General features: G+C 45.9%; 1 protein-coding gene across 1 annotated transcript in view; it reads left to right on the top strand.

The window, feature by feature from the left end:
• The window catches only part of OBSCN (obscurin, cytoskeletal calmodulin and titin-interacting RhoGEF), a 249,742-nt gene that overhangs the window by 64,126 nt on the left and 168,888 nt on the right, over positions 1-16,728 (top strand). Inside the window, exons 23-31 of the mRNA XM_064162395.1 lie at positions 530-642; positions 1,463-1,616; positions 3,642-3,803; positions 4,284-4,388; positions 5,860-6,126; positions 8,855-9,124; positions 10,352-10,618; positions 12,043-12,309; positions 15,572-15,838. Of these exons, the coding sequence (XP_064018465.1) occupies positions 530-642; positions 1,463-1,616; positions 3,642-3,803; positions 4,284-4,388; positions 5,860-6,126; positions 8,855-9,124; positions 10,352-10,618; positions 12,043-12,309; positions 15,572-15,838 (1,872 nt within the window). The remainder of the gene's footprint in view (positions 1-529; positions 643-1,462; positions 1,617-3,641; positions 3,804-4,283; positions 4,389-5,859; positions 6,127-8,854; positions 9,125-10,351; positions 10,619-12,042; positions 12,310-15,571; positions 15,839-16,728) is intronic.

Genomic DNA, 16,728 nt, shown 5'->3' with positions numbered 1-16,728 from the left:
ATACTGTAACTCTGGATAACATGCTCAGAACAAGATGACTTTGTTGGCACAAGTTTTATTAAGCATGGAAGCTTGGCTGTGCCTATTCATTAGAGAAATGGAGGCTGAGGACAGACCACCTCACTCTCTACAGCTCCTTAAGGGGAGGTTGGAGTGAGGTGGAAGCTGGCCTCTTCTCCTAACTAGCAAGTGATAGGACAAGAGGAAATGGCATCAAGTTGTGGCAGGGAAGGTTTAGGTTGGATATCAGGAAAATTTTCTTAATCAAAAGTGTTGTCAAGCCCTGAAAGAGGCTGTGCAGGGCAGTGGCTGAGTCACCATCCCTGGAGGGACTGAAAAGGTGTGTAGATGTAGTGCTGGGCAACATGGTTTGGTGGTGGACTTGGTAGTGCTGGGTTAACAATTGGACTCAATGATCTTAAAGGTCTTTTCCAGACTAACCACTACTATTAGTCTATGATAATTGCTCAGATCAGATGGTCCTGGGGACTTCTTTCCCCACTAACTGCACTTCATCCTTTTTTTGCAGAACTGCCTGTGAGAATCAGCAAACCTCTGACAGATATCAATGCAACTCAGAAGGACAAGGTCACCTTTGAGTGTGAGCTGTCCAGGCCCAACGCAGATGTTAAGTGGTTCAAGGTACACACTTAATGGATCATGGTATTTCAATTTCTGACCCCTCTGAAAGGAAGTGAGAGCTTTTAATTTCACCTCCAGGGGATGTGAGTCTAAGCCTTTGCCATGCAGCTGCTAGCAGTGTCCCTCTTCTCCTCGTGTCCATTTTTCTGCCCAGCTCATCACAATCTGTGTTGTTTATTTACTGGGTGTGCTTATTGGGTTAAAAGTTAAACTGCTCTGCTCCTGCACAGAAGGTGAGCACTGCTGTTGGCAGTAACACAGTCCTGTGCTTGGCTTCATGCCCATCCAAGGATTTAAAGCCTCAATGGAAGCTGTGCTTTAAGATGAAGCCTCAATTTCCTTTGAACCTGACAGTCACTTTGGGGATCAGCTGAGGCATTCCATGTACCTTCTTTGGGGCTCATCTGATTCTTCCCTTGAATGGGGCTAACAGCGTTTCTTCAAGTTGATATCTGAAGTGGCTTATTTCCCAACCCTATACAGCACCTTAAGCCTTCAAATAGGTGTCTAAGGTCAACCAAAAGGTATGTTGTGTTCTTCAGCCATTCCTGCTTCTTGAAAACTTTGCACTAGGCTTGAGTTAAAGATCATCTAGTCAAAAATGCCCCTGCTGAGTGCAGGGGGTTGGATCAGATAACCTTTAAAGGTACCTTCCAACCCAAACCACTCTGTGATGCTAAGTGCCATCGTATGTTCAAGTAAGCAAAGTTCCATGAAGTCCAGTGAGACAGGTGAATTAAGCTTGGTGCTGAAGCTTTGTTCTGCTCACTGCAGATGTAGAGGAGTTGATGGTGATCTGGTTTGGCATTTTTCCTTCTAGGATGGGAAGGAGCTCCGACCAAATCAACAAGTGGGGATTGCTTCCCAAGGAAATAAGAGGAGCCTCATTATTCACAAGTGTGAATATGAAGACCAGGGGACCTACACATGTCAAGTAGCTGAAGACAAGACATCAGCTACACTAAAGATCTGTGGTATGTTTGACTGAAGTAGGAAGTGATATCTCCTGCTGTTTTTTTGACTACACTGAAGAAATAGGCCTACACAGCCAGGTCTGCTGTACCCTGGCAGATGTTGTTTTCCAGCAGAGCATCTGAAGGGAGGTGAAAATGATCAGGGGCTGGAGCTCTTCCTCTGTGAGGACAGGTGAAGAAGGTTGGGGTTGTTCTGCCTGGAAAAGATAAGGCTTTAGGGAGTCCTCATAGTAGGCTATCAGTACTTAAAGAGGCCCACAGGAAAGATGGGGAGGGACCTTTATCAGGGTAATGTAGTGATAGGAGGAGGAATAAGGGTTTTTAGCTGACAGAAAGAAGATTTAGATCTTCACTGTGAAGGTGATAAGACACAGGACCAGTTCCCTAAGAGAGGTTATGGATGTCCCCTACCTTGGAGTGATCAAGATCAGGTTAGATGAGGCTTTGAACAACCTCATCTAGTGGAAGATGTCACTGCCTATGGCAGAGGGCTTGGAAGTGGATGATTTTAGGATTCCTTCCAACTCAGACTATTCTATGATGTGAAAAGACCAATCAGTGTTGTCTGATTTCTTACTAGATGCTGTCCTCCTGTGGCCACTTAGGTTTAGCAATAACTTTATGAGCACTTGTCCTGTTCCACTGCTCTGTTGAACTCCTCTTTTCTCCCTGACTTTGTCACTGGGATGAGTTGCTATTTGAATGCTGGCTAGTTTCCATCTGAGCCCTGGTCCTGAGGATGATCCAAAGTGAATTTCCTTCCAACAGGAAAGGGCTGCATTAGCACAAAAATATCAGTCCAAAGGTACAGAGTTAAAGGGGAATATACTGAGCTTGATAGACTCTGAACCAGAGATACATCTTTGGCAAAACATGTGGCTGAGGTCCCTGTGGCTGATATGGTCCAGACACAGAACTAAGGTTGTACCTGCTGGAGACCCTGTGGAGAGAGACTGAGAAATTTGGGGTATTTAGTTTGGAGAAGAGAAGATTAAGAGATCTTACCAGTCTATAAATATCTGAGAGATGGGTGTCAAGTGGATGGGGACAGTCTTCTTTTTGGTGGTTCACAGTAGTAAGACAAGGAGCAATGGCTACAAACTCGAACATGGACTATTGCACTTCAGCACGAGGAGAATCTTTACACTGAGGGTGACAGAGCACTGAAACAAGCTGTCCAGAAAGGTTGTGGAATCTCCTGCTCTGGAGACTTTGAAAACCCACCTGGATGCATTCTTGTGTAAACTACTCTAGGTGATACTCCTGCCTTGGCAATGGGGTTGGACTCGATCTCTGGAGGTCCTTTCCAACCTCTAATGTTCTGTGATTCTGATTCTCTGACAAGTTTCATAGGATCATACAATGGTTAGGGTTGGAAGGGACCTTAAAGACCGTTTGGTTCCATCCTCCCTGCCATGGGCAGAGACACTTCCCACTAGATCAGGTTGCTCAAAGCCTCATCCAGCCTAGTCTCAAACACTTCCAGGGGTGAGCTATCCACAACTTCTCCAGGCAATCTGTTCCATTGTCTCTCTACCCTCATAGTAAAGAACTCTTCCCTAATGTCCATTCTAATTCTACCTTGCTCTAGTTTAAAAATCATTGCCCCCTTCTCCTGCCACTAGAGCCCCTTATAATTAGCCCTTCTCCAGCTTTCCTGTATAATAGCATCATCTGGGTTTCAAGAGACCTTTAAAGCTTATCTAGTCCAACCCCCTCATCAGAGACATTTTCAGCTGGATCAGGTTTCTCAGTTATAATGAAGCAAGAGATTGGAGGCTTATATTTAGTTTTCCTTGGCAGACTTGAATTCATTAATATATTCAACGAGCTCCATTGTAGCTTGGTAACTCTACTTGTAGGGTCAAGCATAGAATGTATTTACTATGTTGAAGGAAGAAACTCCCTAGGAGGGAATGAATAAACCACAATCCATCTTTTTTCTATGCAAGCATGCAGAAGGCAAATGCACCAGACCCTGGCATGGTGCAACTCAGGTCAATATTGATCTCTCTGATTTCACAGCCCGAGATATCAAGATTGTCAAACCTCTGGAAGATGTGGAAGTGAATGAATATGAGAGTGCATCTTTCGTCTGTGAAATTTCTCATGATGAGGTCCAGACCCAATGGTACAAAAATGACAACAAGCTGAAGGCTGCTGACAACATCAGAATGCGTCAAGATGGTAGGATGAGAAAGGGGAATCTCGTTCTTGAATGGGGGTGGGTTAGAGTAAGTGCTGGAGGCTGAGAAGGGTCTGACCTACAAAATCAGGTTAGGAAGATTCAGCAGAGTTACCCTATTGTTTTGAGTGTGCAGCTAGCCCGGGACATGGTGAGAACTTAAGGCAAATTTGGTGCTGTGCCCCCATCCCATGCCACCAGCAGTGGGTAGGAATTTGTATCTTTTGCTAATGGGTGGGATCCTTCTCTTTCCAGTACTTCCCAGACGGTGAGCACCACATTCAATCAGTCCTTGGGGGAGCTGAGGCTAAATTGTCCTTTGATACAGGGATATAGACATGTAGGAATGATTTGCTTGCTGCTGTGAAATCAAGTAGTGAGGCACTGAAACCAGAGAAGCGATGCTCAAGCTGGCAGCATGCCCTGGGGAGTGAGGCTGTTTGCTCAGGACAACCTATGTCTGCTTGTGTGTCTGTTCTCAGGCAAGACCTATTCACTGACTTACACACGTGTCCAAGTCCAGGATGCAGCAGAGATCAAGTTTGTAGCAGAAAAGGCAGAGTCTCGTGCCCAGCTTACTGTGAAAGGTAATTCTGCTTTTCATGCTAGTGCTGCTTAAGCTCTCTGATGTCACAAATCAACCAACTTCCCTCACTTTTAACGTGAAGAAAGCTAGAAGAAGGGTTAAAAGAACTTCTGCCTACTCTACTGGAAGGAAAATATCAGCCTCACTGCTGGGAGTTTACTTTTGCTAACCAGCAGAGTTCATATTCTCAGGAGACTACTTTAAACCACAAGACCTTGAAAGTCATGTTTGAACTTCAAGGGACCAAAAGCTGTATCATAGAATCAACCATCTTTAAGGTCCCTTCCAACCTAAACCATTCATGATTCTATGAAGAGAGGGTTATAATGACCCAGCTGGGCTGTTTTCCACTGCCTTAAGTTGTTCATCAGCTTCCCCCTGCAAATATGTTGATAGGAACATACTAACCCCAACAGGACCTCATCAGGCACCTCTCTGCTAGCAGAACATCTCAGGTGGTGATATCATAGAATCCAACAGGTTGGAAGAGACCTCCAAGCTCATCCAGTCCAACCTAGCACCCAGCCCTAGCCAGTCAACCAGACCATGGCACTAAGTGCCTCAGACAGGCTTTTCTTGAACACCTCCAGGGATGGTGACTCCACCACCTCCCTGGGCAGCCCATTCCAATGCCAATCACTCTCTCTGTGAAGAACTTCCTAACATGACTTTTTCTTTTGGGAGTGTGTTTAAAAATGTTACCATGGTGTGTGTGTGTTTAACTTAAACAGTATGATGGAGACAGAGAGAAGGAAGGCATTTGGATTAACACATTGACGAGGAGCTCAGGAAATGTGAGATCAGGCTGGCTTTGCCAACAGCCCCTTTCAGTAAATTGCCTGTCATCTCAGCAGTTCAACCACCCAAATGCTGAAAGTGGGCATGAAACCATTTCCCCATCATTAGCTCTTTACCTGAGGGGTGGTTGTGGCCAGGAGGAGGTTGCTCTCTTCTCTCAGATAGCCAGCACCAGAACAAGAGGACACAGCCTCAAGCTGCGCCAGGGGAAATTTAGGCTGGAGGTGAAGAGAAAGTTCTTCCCTGAGAGAGTCATTGGACACTGGAATGGGCTGCCCGGGGAGGTGGTGGAGTCGCCGTCCCTGGAGCTGTTCAAGGCAGGACTGGACGTGGCACTTGGTGCCATGGTCTGGCCTTGAGCTCTGTGGTAAAGGATTGGACTTGATGATCTATGAGGTCTCTTCCAACCTTGGTGATACTGTGATACCTGCTGTGCCTTAGTCAAATGCCCAGCACAGTGAGGAAAAATTGCTAATGAGGTTTTCATTGGCTCCTTTCCATGGACATTCTACTGATTACTCTGGTTTATTGCGTCTGTTTTGCTCAGGGTATTTTCTGTGTTTGCTTCTTTTGTTTTTGTTGGTTGGTTGGTTGTGAGTTGGTTTTGATGGGATTGATTTGGTTTGACTCCTTCCCCCACCCCACCCCTTCATGGTTTATTTCTCTCCTTTCAGAGCTGCCTGTAAAAATTGTGAAGCCCCTGCGGGATAAGATTGCTCTGGAGAAGCATCGCGGGTTCCTGGAGTGCCAGGTGTCTCGTGCCAACGCCAAAGTGAGGTGGTACAAAAAAGATGTTGAGATTCACCCCGGTGCCAAATACGAAATGGTGAGTGACGGCGTCTACCGCAAGCTCATCATCAACGACGCGGGCTATGAGGACGAAGACACCTACACTTGTGATGCCTTTGATGACAAAAGCAGTGCCAATTTCTTTGTCGAAGGTAGGAGAGCAAAGATTTTGCCGCTCTAGCGTGCTTTGGAAGGAAGACTGGCGGGTTCAAAAAGCCCCTGTCGTTTGTGCACGCACACGCATCTACACACACACACAGAGGTGTATTTATGCACATATGCACATGCACACAGGTGTATGTACATGCATGCATATACAGACACACATACAGAGGTATATGTACACACACAGAGGTGTATTTATGCACATGCACACAGGTGTATGTGCATGCATATACATACACACACGCACATAGGTATAAGTACACGCACAAAGGTGTATTTATGCACATATGCACATGCACACAGGTGTATGTACATGCATGCATATACATACACACATGCACAGAGGTATATGTACACGCACAGAGGTGTATTTATGCACATATGCACATGCACACAGGTGTATGTACATGCATGCATATACATACACACACGCACAGAGGTATATGTACACACACAGAGGTGTATTTATACACATATGCACATGCACACAGGTGTATGTACATGCATGCATATACATACACACACGCACAGAGGTATATGTGCACGCACAGAGGTGTATTTATACACATATGCACATGCACACAGGTGTATGTACATGCATGCATATACATACACACACGCACAGAGGTATATGTACACGCACAGAGGAGTTTTTATACACATACACGCACACAGGCGTATATACATGCACACACATGTATCTACATACACACACACAGAGGTATATGTACACACACAGCGAGGTATATTTATACACATACACGCACACAGGTATATATACATGCACACACATGCATATACATACACACACACACAGAGGTATATGTACATACACACAGCGAGGTGTATTTGTACACCTACACGCACACAGGTGTATATGCATGCACACGTGTGCATATACATACACACAGAGGTATATGTACATACACACAGCGAGGTGTATTTGTACACATACGCACACAGGTGTATATACATGCACACGTGTGCATATACATACACACGCACAGAGGTATATGTACATACACACAGCGAGGTTTATTTGTACACATACACGCACAGGTGTATATACATGCATACATGTGCATATACATACACACGCACAGAGGTATATGTACAGACACACAGGTGTGTTTATACACATACACACACAGGTGTATATACATGCACACATGCATATACATATGTATGCACAGAGGTATATGTACAGACACACATAGAGGTGTATCTATACACATATGCACATGCACACAGGTGTGTATACATGCCCACATATACATACACATGCATATATGCACACACATACACACACGTGCACACACATGGACATGCATGCACATGCATGTGCCTACACATGCGCACACAGACATGCATGCGTATATGCACACACATACACATGGACACACACGTGCATATATGCACACACGGACACACACGTGCATATATGCACACATACATGTACGGATGTGCACATGTGCATGTACACGCACGTGCATACACACACATGCTTGCACACATGCATGCACACATGTGAGCATATACGCACACACCTGCATACACATGCACACATGTGCATACACATGCGCACACGTGCATGCGTATAAGCATACGCATACACACAGGTATATTCACGTATATATGCACACACATACATTTGTGCACACGCATGGACATGCACGTGTGCATATACATGTACACACATGCATGCAGGTATGCATACTCACTCATATACACACATACCTATACCTACACGTAAATATGCACACGCACCCCCCCACGTATGTACAGGCTCACATATATATGCACACACATGCATATACATATATATAGGGACAAGCTGTAAGAGTTGGGGTTCTTCAGCCTCCAGAAGAGGAGGCTCTGAAGAGACTTTGGCAAAACAGTTGGAGTAGGACTTTTTACAAGGGCTTGTAGTGGTAGGACAGGAGGGAATAGATTGAAGCTGCAAATAGATTTAGACTGGACAAGTGGGAAGTTATTCTTTCCTCTGAGGGTGGTGAGACAGTGGAGCAGGTTGCTCAGGGAGATTCTGGATGCCTCCTCCCTGGAGGTGTTGAAGGCCAAGTTGGATGAGGCCAGTTCTGAGCAAGCTGGTCTAGAGGAAGGTACCCCTGCCTATGGGTACCCCTGCCTATGGCAGGGGTGGTTGGAACCAGATGATCTTTAAAGTCCTTTCCAACCCAAACTGTTCTGTGATTCTGTGGTTTTAATTCAGTGTTGATTTTTTCTGAAGCTCGTTGACATTGTTTCCTTCTAGGACTATAAAGACAGCAACATGCTAGAAAATGACTGTGTGTTATTGTTTCCTGAGGAAGCTCCTGTTCTAGAACAGCTTAACAGATGCACTGGAGAAAGTTTGTTGTAGTAGATACCCAAAATATTTTCTGCTATCAATACCTGCGTTTCAGTGAATCTTTTTTTTCCCATTTTATATACTGCCAAGTGTTCTATTTCAGAGTGGGAAGGGGACTTCAGAACTGGGACTTGGACTTAGTGGATTTGTATCCTATTGGGGCAGTGTCACAGCCTCCCTGTCTGACTGATAATTAGCAGTATTTATTTTTATGCAAAAAAGGGGAATGTTTTAAGGCCTTTTGAGCCAATGAGTCCAGTAAAGATTGTAGAAGTGTGCAGAAAGCTAACAAAATTGATCTTTCATGATTCCTAAATCCCTTCTTTCCTGTTCCATCCTTCATCCAGAGCAATCCATTAGTATCATAAAGGAGCTGTGTGACGAGGATGTGACTGAGCCCGAGGAGGCCACGTTTGAATGTGAGATATCCATTCCATCTGTGAAACCTCCCAAGTGGTTTCTACGTGGAGAAGCCTTGCAGGCTGGCAGAAACATCATCGTGCATCAAGAGGGCACCACCCACAGGCTGACCATACTGAAAACCACTGCCAGCATGACAGGCACCGTTCAGTTCTCCATTGGCAAATCCAAATCCACAGCAAACCTACTTGTCAGAGGTAATACTTTCTGGCTTGGTTACATCGTGAAGAGATCCTTCCTCTCGCAGTTACTGGAAAATAATTATGCAGACAACACTGTCTAATGTGTAGGTTCCACTGGCTGGGGTTTTGGTGTACCTGCAAGGTGCATTAAGGTCCTGTGATGATAGGAGGAGGGGGAATGGGTTTAAACTGGCAGAGGGGAGACTCAAACTAAATGTTATGAAAGAGTTCTTTGCAGCGAGGGTGGTGAGACGCTGACAAGGGTTGTCCAGCGAGGTTGTGGCTGCTCCCTCCCAGGAGATGTTCAAGACCAGGTTGGAGGAGGCCTTGAGCAACCTGTTCTAGTGGGAGGTGTCCCTGCCTGTGGGGGGGGGTTGGAACAGGATGAGCTTTGAGATCCCTTCCAACCTAAACCATTCTATGATAAGATCTGATCAATTCCCAGCTACGAGTTGTTGATGCTAACACTGGGATAAGCTGCCTAGGGAAGTGGTGGAGTCACCATCCCTGGAGACATGGAAAAACTGTGTAGATGTGGCCCCTCAGGACATAGTGTAGTGGGCACAGTAGTGTTGGATTGATAGTTGTACCTGATCATCTTTGAAGTCTTTTTCAAGCTTAATGATTCTGTGATTCTGGAAATGAGACAACCAAGTCTTAGGAAAGGATTTGGCTATATGAATTTGGAGTGCCTGGTACTCAAATTGAGTTCAGCTTAGTTTTTGGCTTGTTTTTTTTCTTGTTGACTGCCACAGAGGACAAAACAGGAGAAATTTGCCAGGAGAGGTTATTTTGCCCCATTTCTGAACTAGACAAGTTTGATAGCTCATTTAATTAATCTGCTTTGTCATTGACTTGATCTGGGACAAAGCTTCAAGGCTTTTTGTCTTGTGCTGTCACCATAGTAAATATCTCCAATCACATTCCAGAGTCCTTGTTTTGACTTTCATTTGCTCATACTTGAATACAAACTTCAATTAGCAAGAAATTCAGTAAGCATTGACTCATGCATCTGCTAGTTTATGTAAAGTTCTCTTAGAGAACCCAGCATTCCCTGGAGATCCTGGTGTTGGGCTAGCTTCAAAGCCAATCAGTTCTCCAACAGAAACCCACAGCATCATCTGAGGAAGTCACAAAGCAGCTGTGAATGACATACATGAAATAAACTGGCATGAAATGCAGATCAGAAACTTTCCTCTTCTTCCCATTCATCCTTTCTTCTTTCCTAACTGTGTTTCTCAGATTACCACATACAGATCACCAGGAAGATGGAGGACAAGACAGCTCTGGAGCGCCATTCAGTCATCTTGTCCTGTGACTTCAGGCCTTCCCCAAAGGTTGTGAAGTGGTTCAAGGACCACACACCTATCGAGCCCTCTGATAAGTACAAAATCAAGCGGGAGGAGCATTCAGCAGAGCTCAAGATTTTGAAGGTGAAGCCTGAAGATGCTGGGGTGTACAAGTGCAGGGCTGGGAACGCGGAGACTGAAGCCACGCTGACTGTCGAAGGTACGAGTGGTTGGCAGCAGGGAGGTTTGCCTGTTGCATACCTATAAGGAAAAGAAATTATTAGACTGAGGCTGGTGAGACACTGGCCCAGGTTTCCCTGAGAGGTGGTAAAAGCCTCAGTCCTGTTAAAAATCCAAGTCAGGTGGGATGGGGCTGTGGGCAACTTGCTTTAGTTTAAGATGTCCCTGCTGACTGCCGGGGGTTTGGACTAGGTGACTATTAAAGATACCTTCCAATCTGAAACGTTATGTGATTGAATGGTATCTGTATGGTTCAGTGTTTCTCTCTGGGTTTTGCTTCTTGAGTAGAAGTAGATTCACTACTTTTATGTAAATCATAGAATCCACCAGGTTGGAAGAGACCTCCCAAGATCATCCAGTCCACCTAGCACCTAGCTCTATCCAATCACAAATGCATTCTCTTAGATGAACTGATGATATTACAAGTCATAGAATCACATAATACTATGGGGTATGAAGGAGCCTTTAAAGGTCATCTATTACAACCCTCCTGCAGTGAGCAGGGACATCTTCAGCTGGAATAGGTTGTTCATTATGCTCTGTGCTGCTATTCCACACTACTGAAATCCATTACTTGCCATGAAGTGGGTGATGCATATTGAGAGCCTCCATCCAGGTAAGGCTAAATTTCATGTGTCTTTCTCAAGCCACATGATTTTCCATTTCAAAAGAGGAGCTGAGATTCTGGTCCTTCTAATTAAAAATGTTCTTCAGCTCACTGCTACAGGCTTCTGGTTCTGGTTGTCTTGGTTCTGGTTTCTGTTTCCTGGTTGCTGTGTCAGCTTTAATACCCCTGTACTCAATACTGGTTAGGCCACGTCTTGAGGACTGTGTCCAGTTCTGAGCTACTCCATTCAAGAGAGATGTTGAGTTGATGGAACATGTCCAGAGAAGGGCAACAGAGCTGGTGAGGGGTCTGGAGCACAGCCCTGTGAGGAGAGGCTGAGGGAGCTGGGGGTGTGCAGCCTGCAGAAGAGGAGGCTCAGGGCAGACCTCACTGATGTCTACAACTGCCTGAAGGGAGGCAGTAGCCAGGTGGGGTTGGCCTCTTCTCCCAGGCAAACAGCAACAGAACAAGGGGACACAGTCTCAAGTTATGCTGGGGAGAGTCTAGGCTGGATGTTAGGAGGAAGTTGTTGTCAAAGAGAGTGATTGGCATTGGAATGGGCTGCCCAGGGAGATGGTGGAGGCACCGTCCCTGGAGGTGTTGAAGCAAAGCCTGGATGAGGCACTTAGTGCCATGGTCTGGTTGATTGGCCAGGGCTGGGTGCTAGGTTGGACTGGATGATCTTGGAGATCTCTTCCAACCTGCTTGATTCTATGATTCTAAGATCTAGCAAACATTAAGAGCTATGACATGAGTTTGTGGTAAGAATGGTGATGGTGCACCTTGGTCTCCTACAGCCCGCAATGTAGAGGTCCTCAAACACCTGCAGGACGTGGAAATTGAAGAGGAGAGCTCTGCTGTTTTCTCCTGTGAGCTGTCTCACGATGATGAGGATGTGGAATGGTTCCTCAATGGCACCCTCCTTTACACCAACAACTTCAATGACATCAGGACCGTTGGCAATTGCTACATGTTGACAATGAAGCAGGTCAAACCTGAAGACGCTGGCACAGTGACAATGAAGTCAGACAAGGTGTCTGAGAGCGTGCGGCTGAAGGTGATAGGTGGGTCACGATCACACACCTCCTGAATGTCAGTCAGAGATGCCAAGGGGCTCTTTGGTTATCATATCTATACAGCAGTCCTGCTCATAAGCTTCACCTTTCTGGGTGTGCAAGCTGCAGTAGATGATTTTTCTAAGGAAGGCAGTTTTGGTCTCCTGCTAGAACTTCCCATAGCTATTTAGCAGCATTTTACTTGTCAGCAGGATAAACAAGAACCATTTCCCTTTTTTATTCTTGTGAGTCTCTTTTCTATAGCCTATAAACTGATGTTCCTAAAGATTTTTGTCTGCAAGAAGCTGAGCTGTACTTCCAGTGGTAGGGCACACAGTTCTGGAGCTGGATTGACTCAGCACAGAGAAGGCAGCTTGCTACTGTCCTTGATATGCCATCAAGTTTGGTCAGACACCTGAATCGCTGTGCTTTAACAAGTCCTTGTGCATCAGCTAAAGCACTGTCAGTTGTGTGAATTATTGTAGAAATATGAGGTAAAGCCCTCAGCAGAGTTTCAAAATCAGTTTTTGTTTAGAAGCATACCCATATGTGTATGCTCAAGTAAACCATGGTGATTTTTATCCTAAGTTAACTTCCTAATGTGTCTGGAAATGGGACTAGGAAATGTTCTGAGCCATTCTCTCTGAAAGTCAGACTCTGATGTCCTCCAAACCCTCTTAGACAATCATCTGTCTGGTTTCCATTCCATTTTGCCTCCTGATCATGACTGACTTGTTCTTCCCTGAATAATTTAACTCTTTCACTCTGAAGGGTTTCCTCTTCCTTCTGACTTATGTACCTAGTAAAACATGTCACAGGATCACAGGATGTTAGGGGTTCGAAAGGACTCAAGAGGATCATTGAGTTGACCCCCCCCACCAGAGCAGGACAATCCTACCTAACACAGATCACAGAGGAACACATCCAGACAGGCCTTGAAAGTCTCCAGAGAAGGGGACCTCACAAACTCTCTGGGAAGCCTGTGCCAGGCCCTTGTGTTCAGGTGGAACCTCTTCTGCTGCAGTTTACACCCATTACTCCTTGTCCTATCTCTGGGAGCAAGTGAGCAGAGCCTGTCCCCCCTCCTGGCAGCCTACAGCTATTTATAAACATTTATCAAATCCCCTCTCAGTCTTCTTTTCTCCAGACTAAGCAGCCCCAGGTCCCTCAGCCTCTCCTCACAAGCCATGCCCTCCTGTCCCCTCATCATCCTCATAGCCCTCCGCTGGACCCTCTCCAGCAGATCCCTGTCCCTCTTAAACTGGGGAACCCAAAACTGAGCACAGTATTCAAGATGATGTCTCAGCAGGGCAGAGAAGAGAGGGAGGAGAACCTCCCTTGATCTGCTGGACACACTCTTCCTAATACCCCCCAGGATGCCATTGGCCTTCTTGGCCACAAGGGCACATTGCTGTGCCATGGATGTTATCCGCCAGGACCCCCAGGTCCCTCTCCTTGGGGCTGCTCTCCATCAGTCACCTCCCAGCCTGTACTGGTGGAGTTTGTTATTCCTCCTCAGATGCAGGACTCTGCACTTGTCCTTGCTGAACCTCATCTGGTTCCTCTGTGCCCAGCTCTCAGTCTGTCCAGGTCTCTCTGGATGGCCACACAGCCTTCAGCTGGATTAGCCAAGCCTCCCAGCTTGGTGTTGTCAGCAAACTTGCTGAGCAGACTCTGTCTGTCTGTCTGTCTGTGCCCTCATTGATGTCATTGATGAAGATGTTGAACAGAACTGGCCCAGCACTGATCCCTGGGGGACTCCACTGGTCACAGCTCTCCAGATGGACCTGGCACCATTGGTCACCATCCTCTGAACTCTATCTTGCAACCAGTTCCTAACCCACCTCACTGTCTGCTCTTCCATCCCACACTTCCTCAGCTTGCTCACTGAAATGTCATGGGAGATGGTGTCAAAGGCCCTGCTAAGGTCAAGGTAGACTACATCCACTGGTTTCCCTGAATCTACCCATTCAGTTATGGCATCATAAATGCTATCAGGTTAGTCAAGCATGACTTCCCCTTAGTAAATCCATTCTGACTACTCTTAATAACCTTCTTCTCTTCCAAGTGCCTTGAGATACCCTCCAACAGGAGCCACTCCATCATTTTTCCAGGGATGGAGGTGAGGCTGATTGGTCTATAGTTCCCTGGAACCTCTTTCTTGTCCTTTGTGAAGACTGGAGTGGCATTGGTTCTCCTCCAGTCCTCAGACACCTCTCCTGTGTGCCATGATTTGGCAAAGATGATGAAGGGTGGTGGAGCGATAATATCAGCCAGTTCTCTCAGCACCCTTGGGTGCATCTCGTCAGGGCCCATGGACTTGTGAATGTTTAATTTGTGTAACTGATCCCTAGCCCAGTCTGCACTGAGCAGTGGGGAGCATTCCCTCCTCCAGGCTTCCTCTCCTTCATCCATGTATCTTCAGTGTTGAATATATGTTACATCAGATAAAGGTAATCAAGAAAAGAAAAAGGGAAGAGCAAAAATACTGAGGAGAGTGAGGAGAGTGTTCATGTTGCTGCCTGAGTCTTGCTTTGTGAAAAGGCAGTGCCAGCTCTCTGGCTTTAGAAGACCTACAGCCCACTTGCTTCTCTTCACACTTTTTTCCCCCCTAACCACCTGACCCCTTTCCATTTGTGGACTGCTGCAATGAAAAAGAGCATTCAGAGAATCACAGAATGATGGGGGTTGGAAAGGAATGTCTGAAGATCATTTAGTGCAACCAGAGCAGGTTCACCTAGAGCAGATTGCACAGGATGGTGTCCAGGCAGGGTTTGGATGGCTCCAGAGGTGGAGACTCCTGGAGAACATTTCTGCTCCTCATGATGCAGACAAAGACCTCCTTAAATCCAGTCTATCTTGCTGAGTAGCTAATCCATAGAGGTGTGAAGCTGTCCATCTGGCCTTCACTAGAGCACTACATGCCTGCTCCAAGCCCTGTTCCTTCGAGTGGGGTCTCCTGTGCCTGACAGATGCCCCAACACAGGGAAAAATGTGTCCTTGCAACTTCATAGGAGCACAGTCACAAAGAGACTGCTGTTGTATCACTGAGTATCATTCCTTACCCATGGCAATGCCTCTCTCCTTCCCTGCACCCTCTCATTAATAGGTTCTGGTTTCCCTAAAACTCATTCCAGTCGCAAGGTGTGGCACTGCTTTAGGTTCTTCACAGCATTGCAAGGGTTTACTTAAGTTCTCTTTAAATATTTTCTAGCAACTAGAAATGTCTTAAATATGCTGGTTGTGCTCTGTTTTGCCTGTTAACCTTCAGAGAAGCCTGCTGTCTTCATGAAGTCCTTAGATGATGTATTTGGCGAGGAGCGCGGTGTGATTAAACTGGAATGTGAAGTCTCCAAAGAAAAGGTCAAACCTATTTGGAAAAAGGATGGTGAGAAGCTCCCTGCTGGTACCAAGTATGAGCAGATACAGTCTGGCAAGACCCTGTGCCTCCTTATCCATGACCTAGAAAAGGCAGACGCAGGTTTATACACCTGTGATATTGGCAGCGATGTTGCCAAGTCAAAGGTCAGCGTTCAGGGTAAGTATTGTTAGGGGATGGATGCTGAGTGGGTGCTGTAATTATGGGTGGGCTTGGTCACTGTCTCACAGCTGTTCCTCCAAAAGCCTCACATTACAGAGTGATGTCTGAACAATCTCAGGTACTCTTTAAGTATGTCTGGAGAATTATTGATGGTTTCAAACTCATATTGATCAGACAGAACTTGGCTTTGTCTGATTTGAACATCAAGAAGTGCCATTAGGAAGAGGTTCTGTAACAGAGGGGTAATTAATTAATGAGAGATGATTTTTTTTTCAAAATGAATATTGCTTATTACCTTTGGTATTTAGGAGTCTCACCTACCCCCAAACACTAATTTTATTCATCATAGAAACAACCAGGTTAGAAGAGACCTGAAGCTCAGCCAGTCCAACCTAGCACCCAGCCATGGCCAAACAACCAGACCATGGCACTAAGTGCCCCATCCAGGCTTTGCTTCAACACCTCCTGGGATGGTGACTGCACCACCTCCCTGGGCAGCCCATTCCAATGCCAATCACTCTCTCTGCCAACAACTTCCTCCTAACATCCAGCCTAGACTTCCCCCAGCACAACTTGAGCATGTGCCTCCTTCTGTTGCTGCTTGCCTGGCAGGAGACACCATAATAATCAGGTTCTCTTGCAACAGTCATGGAAACACTATACAGAGGAATAATACAGGATCTAGAATGTTTAAGAAATAACTATCAAAATACCTCAGACAACATTCCAGAGGCTTCCTCTCTGACTATTTTTCTCCCCTCTTGCATACTGAATCTTGACTTTTCTCCATCAAGTGAGCTATTATTCATGCAGTCCTTCCACACCAATGCCCTTCTCTATAGCTTTGTGGTGACTTTGAGTGGATAATGTTTCAGATATCCTTCCCA

This window comes from Pogoniulus pusillus, chromosome 23 (assembly GCF_015220805.1).
Source record: "Pogoniulus pusillus isolate bPogPus1 chromosome 23, bPogPus1.pri, whole genome shotgun sequence".
Classification (NCBI taxonomy): Eukaryota; Metazoa; Chordata; class Aves; order Piciformes; family Lybiidae; genus Pogoniulus; species Pogoniulus pusillus.
The sequence above is the reverse complement of the archived record's forward strand: the minus strand, read 5'-3'. Positions and strand labels throughout refer to the sequence as shown.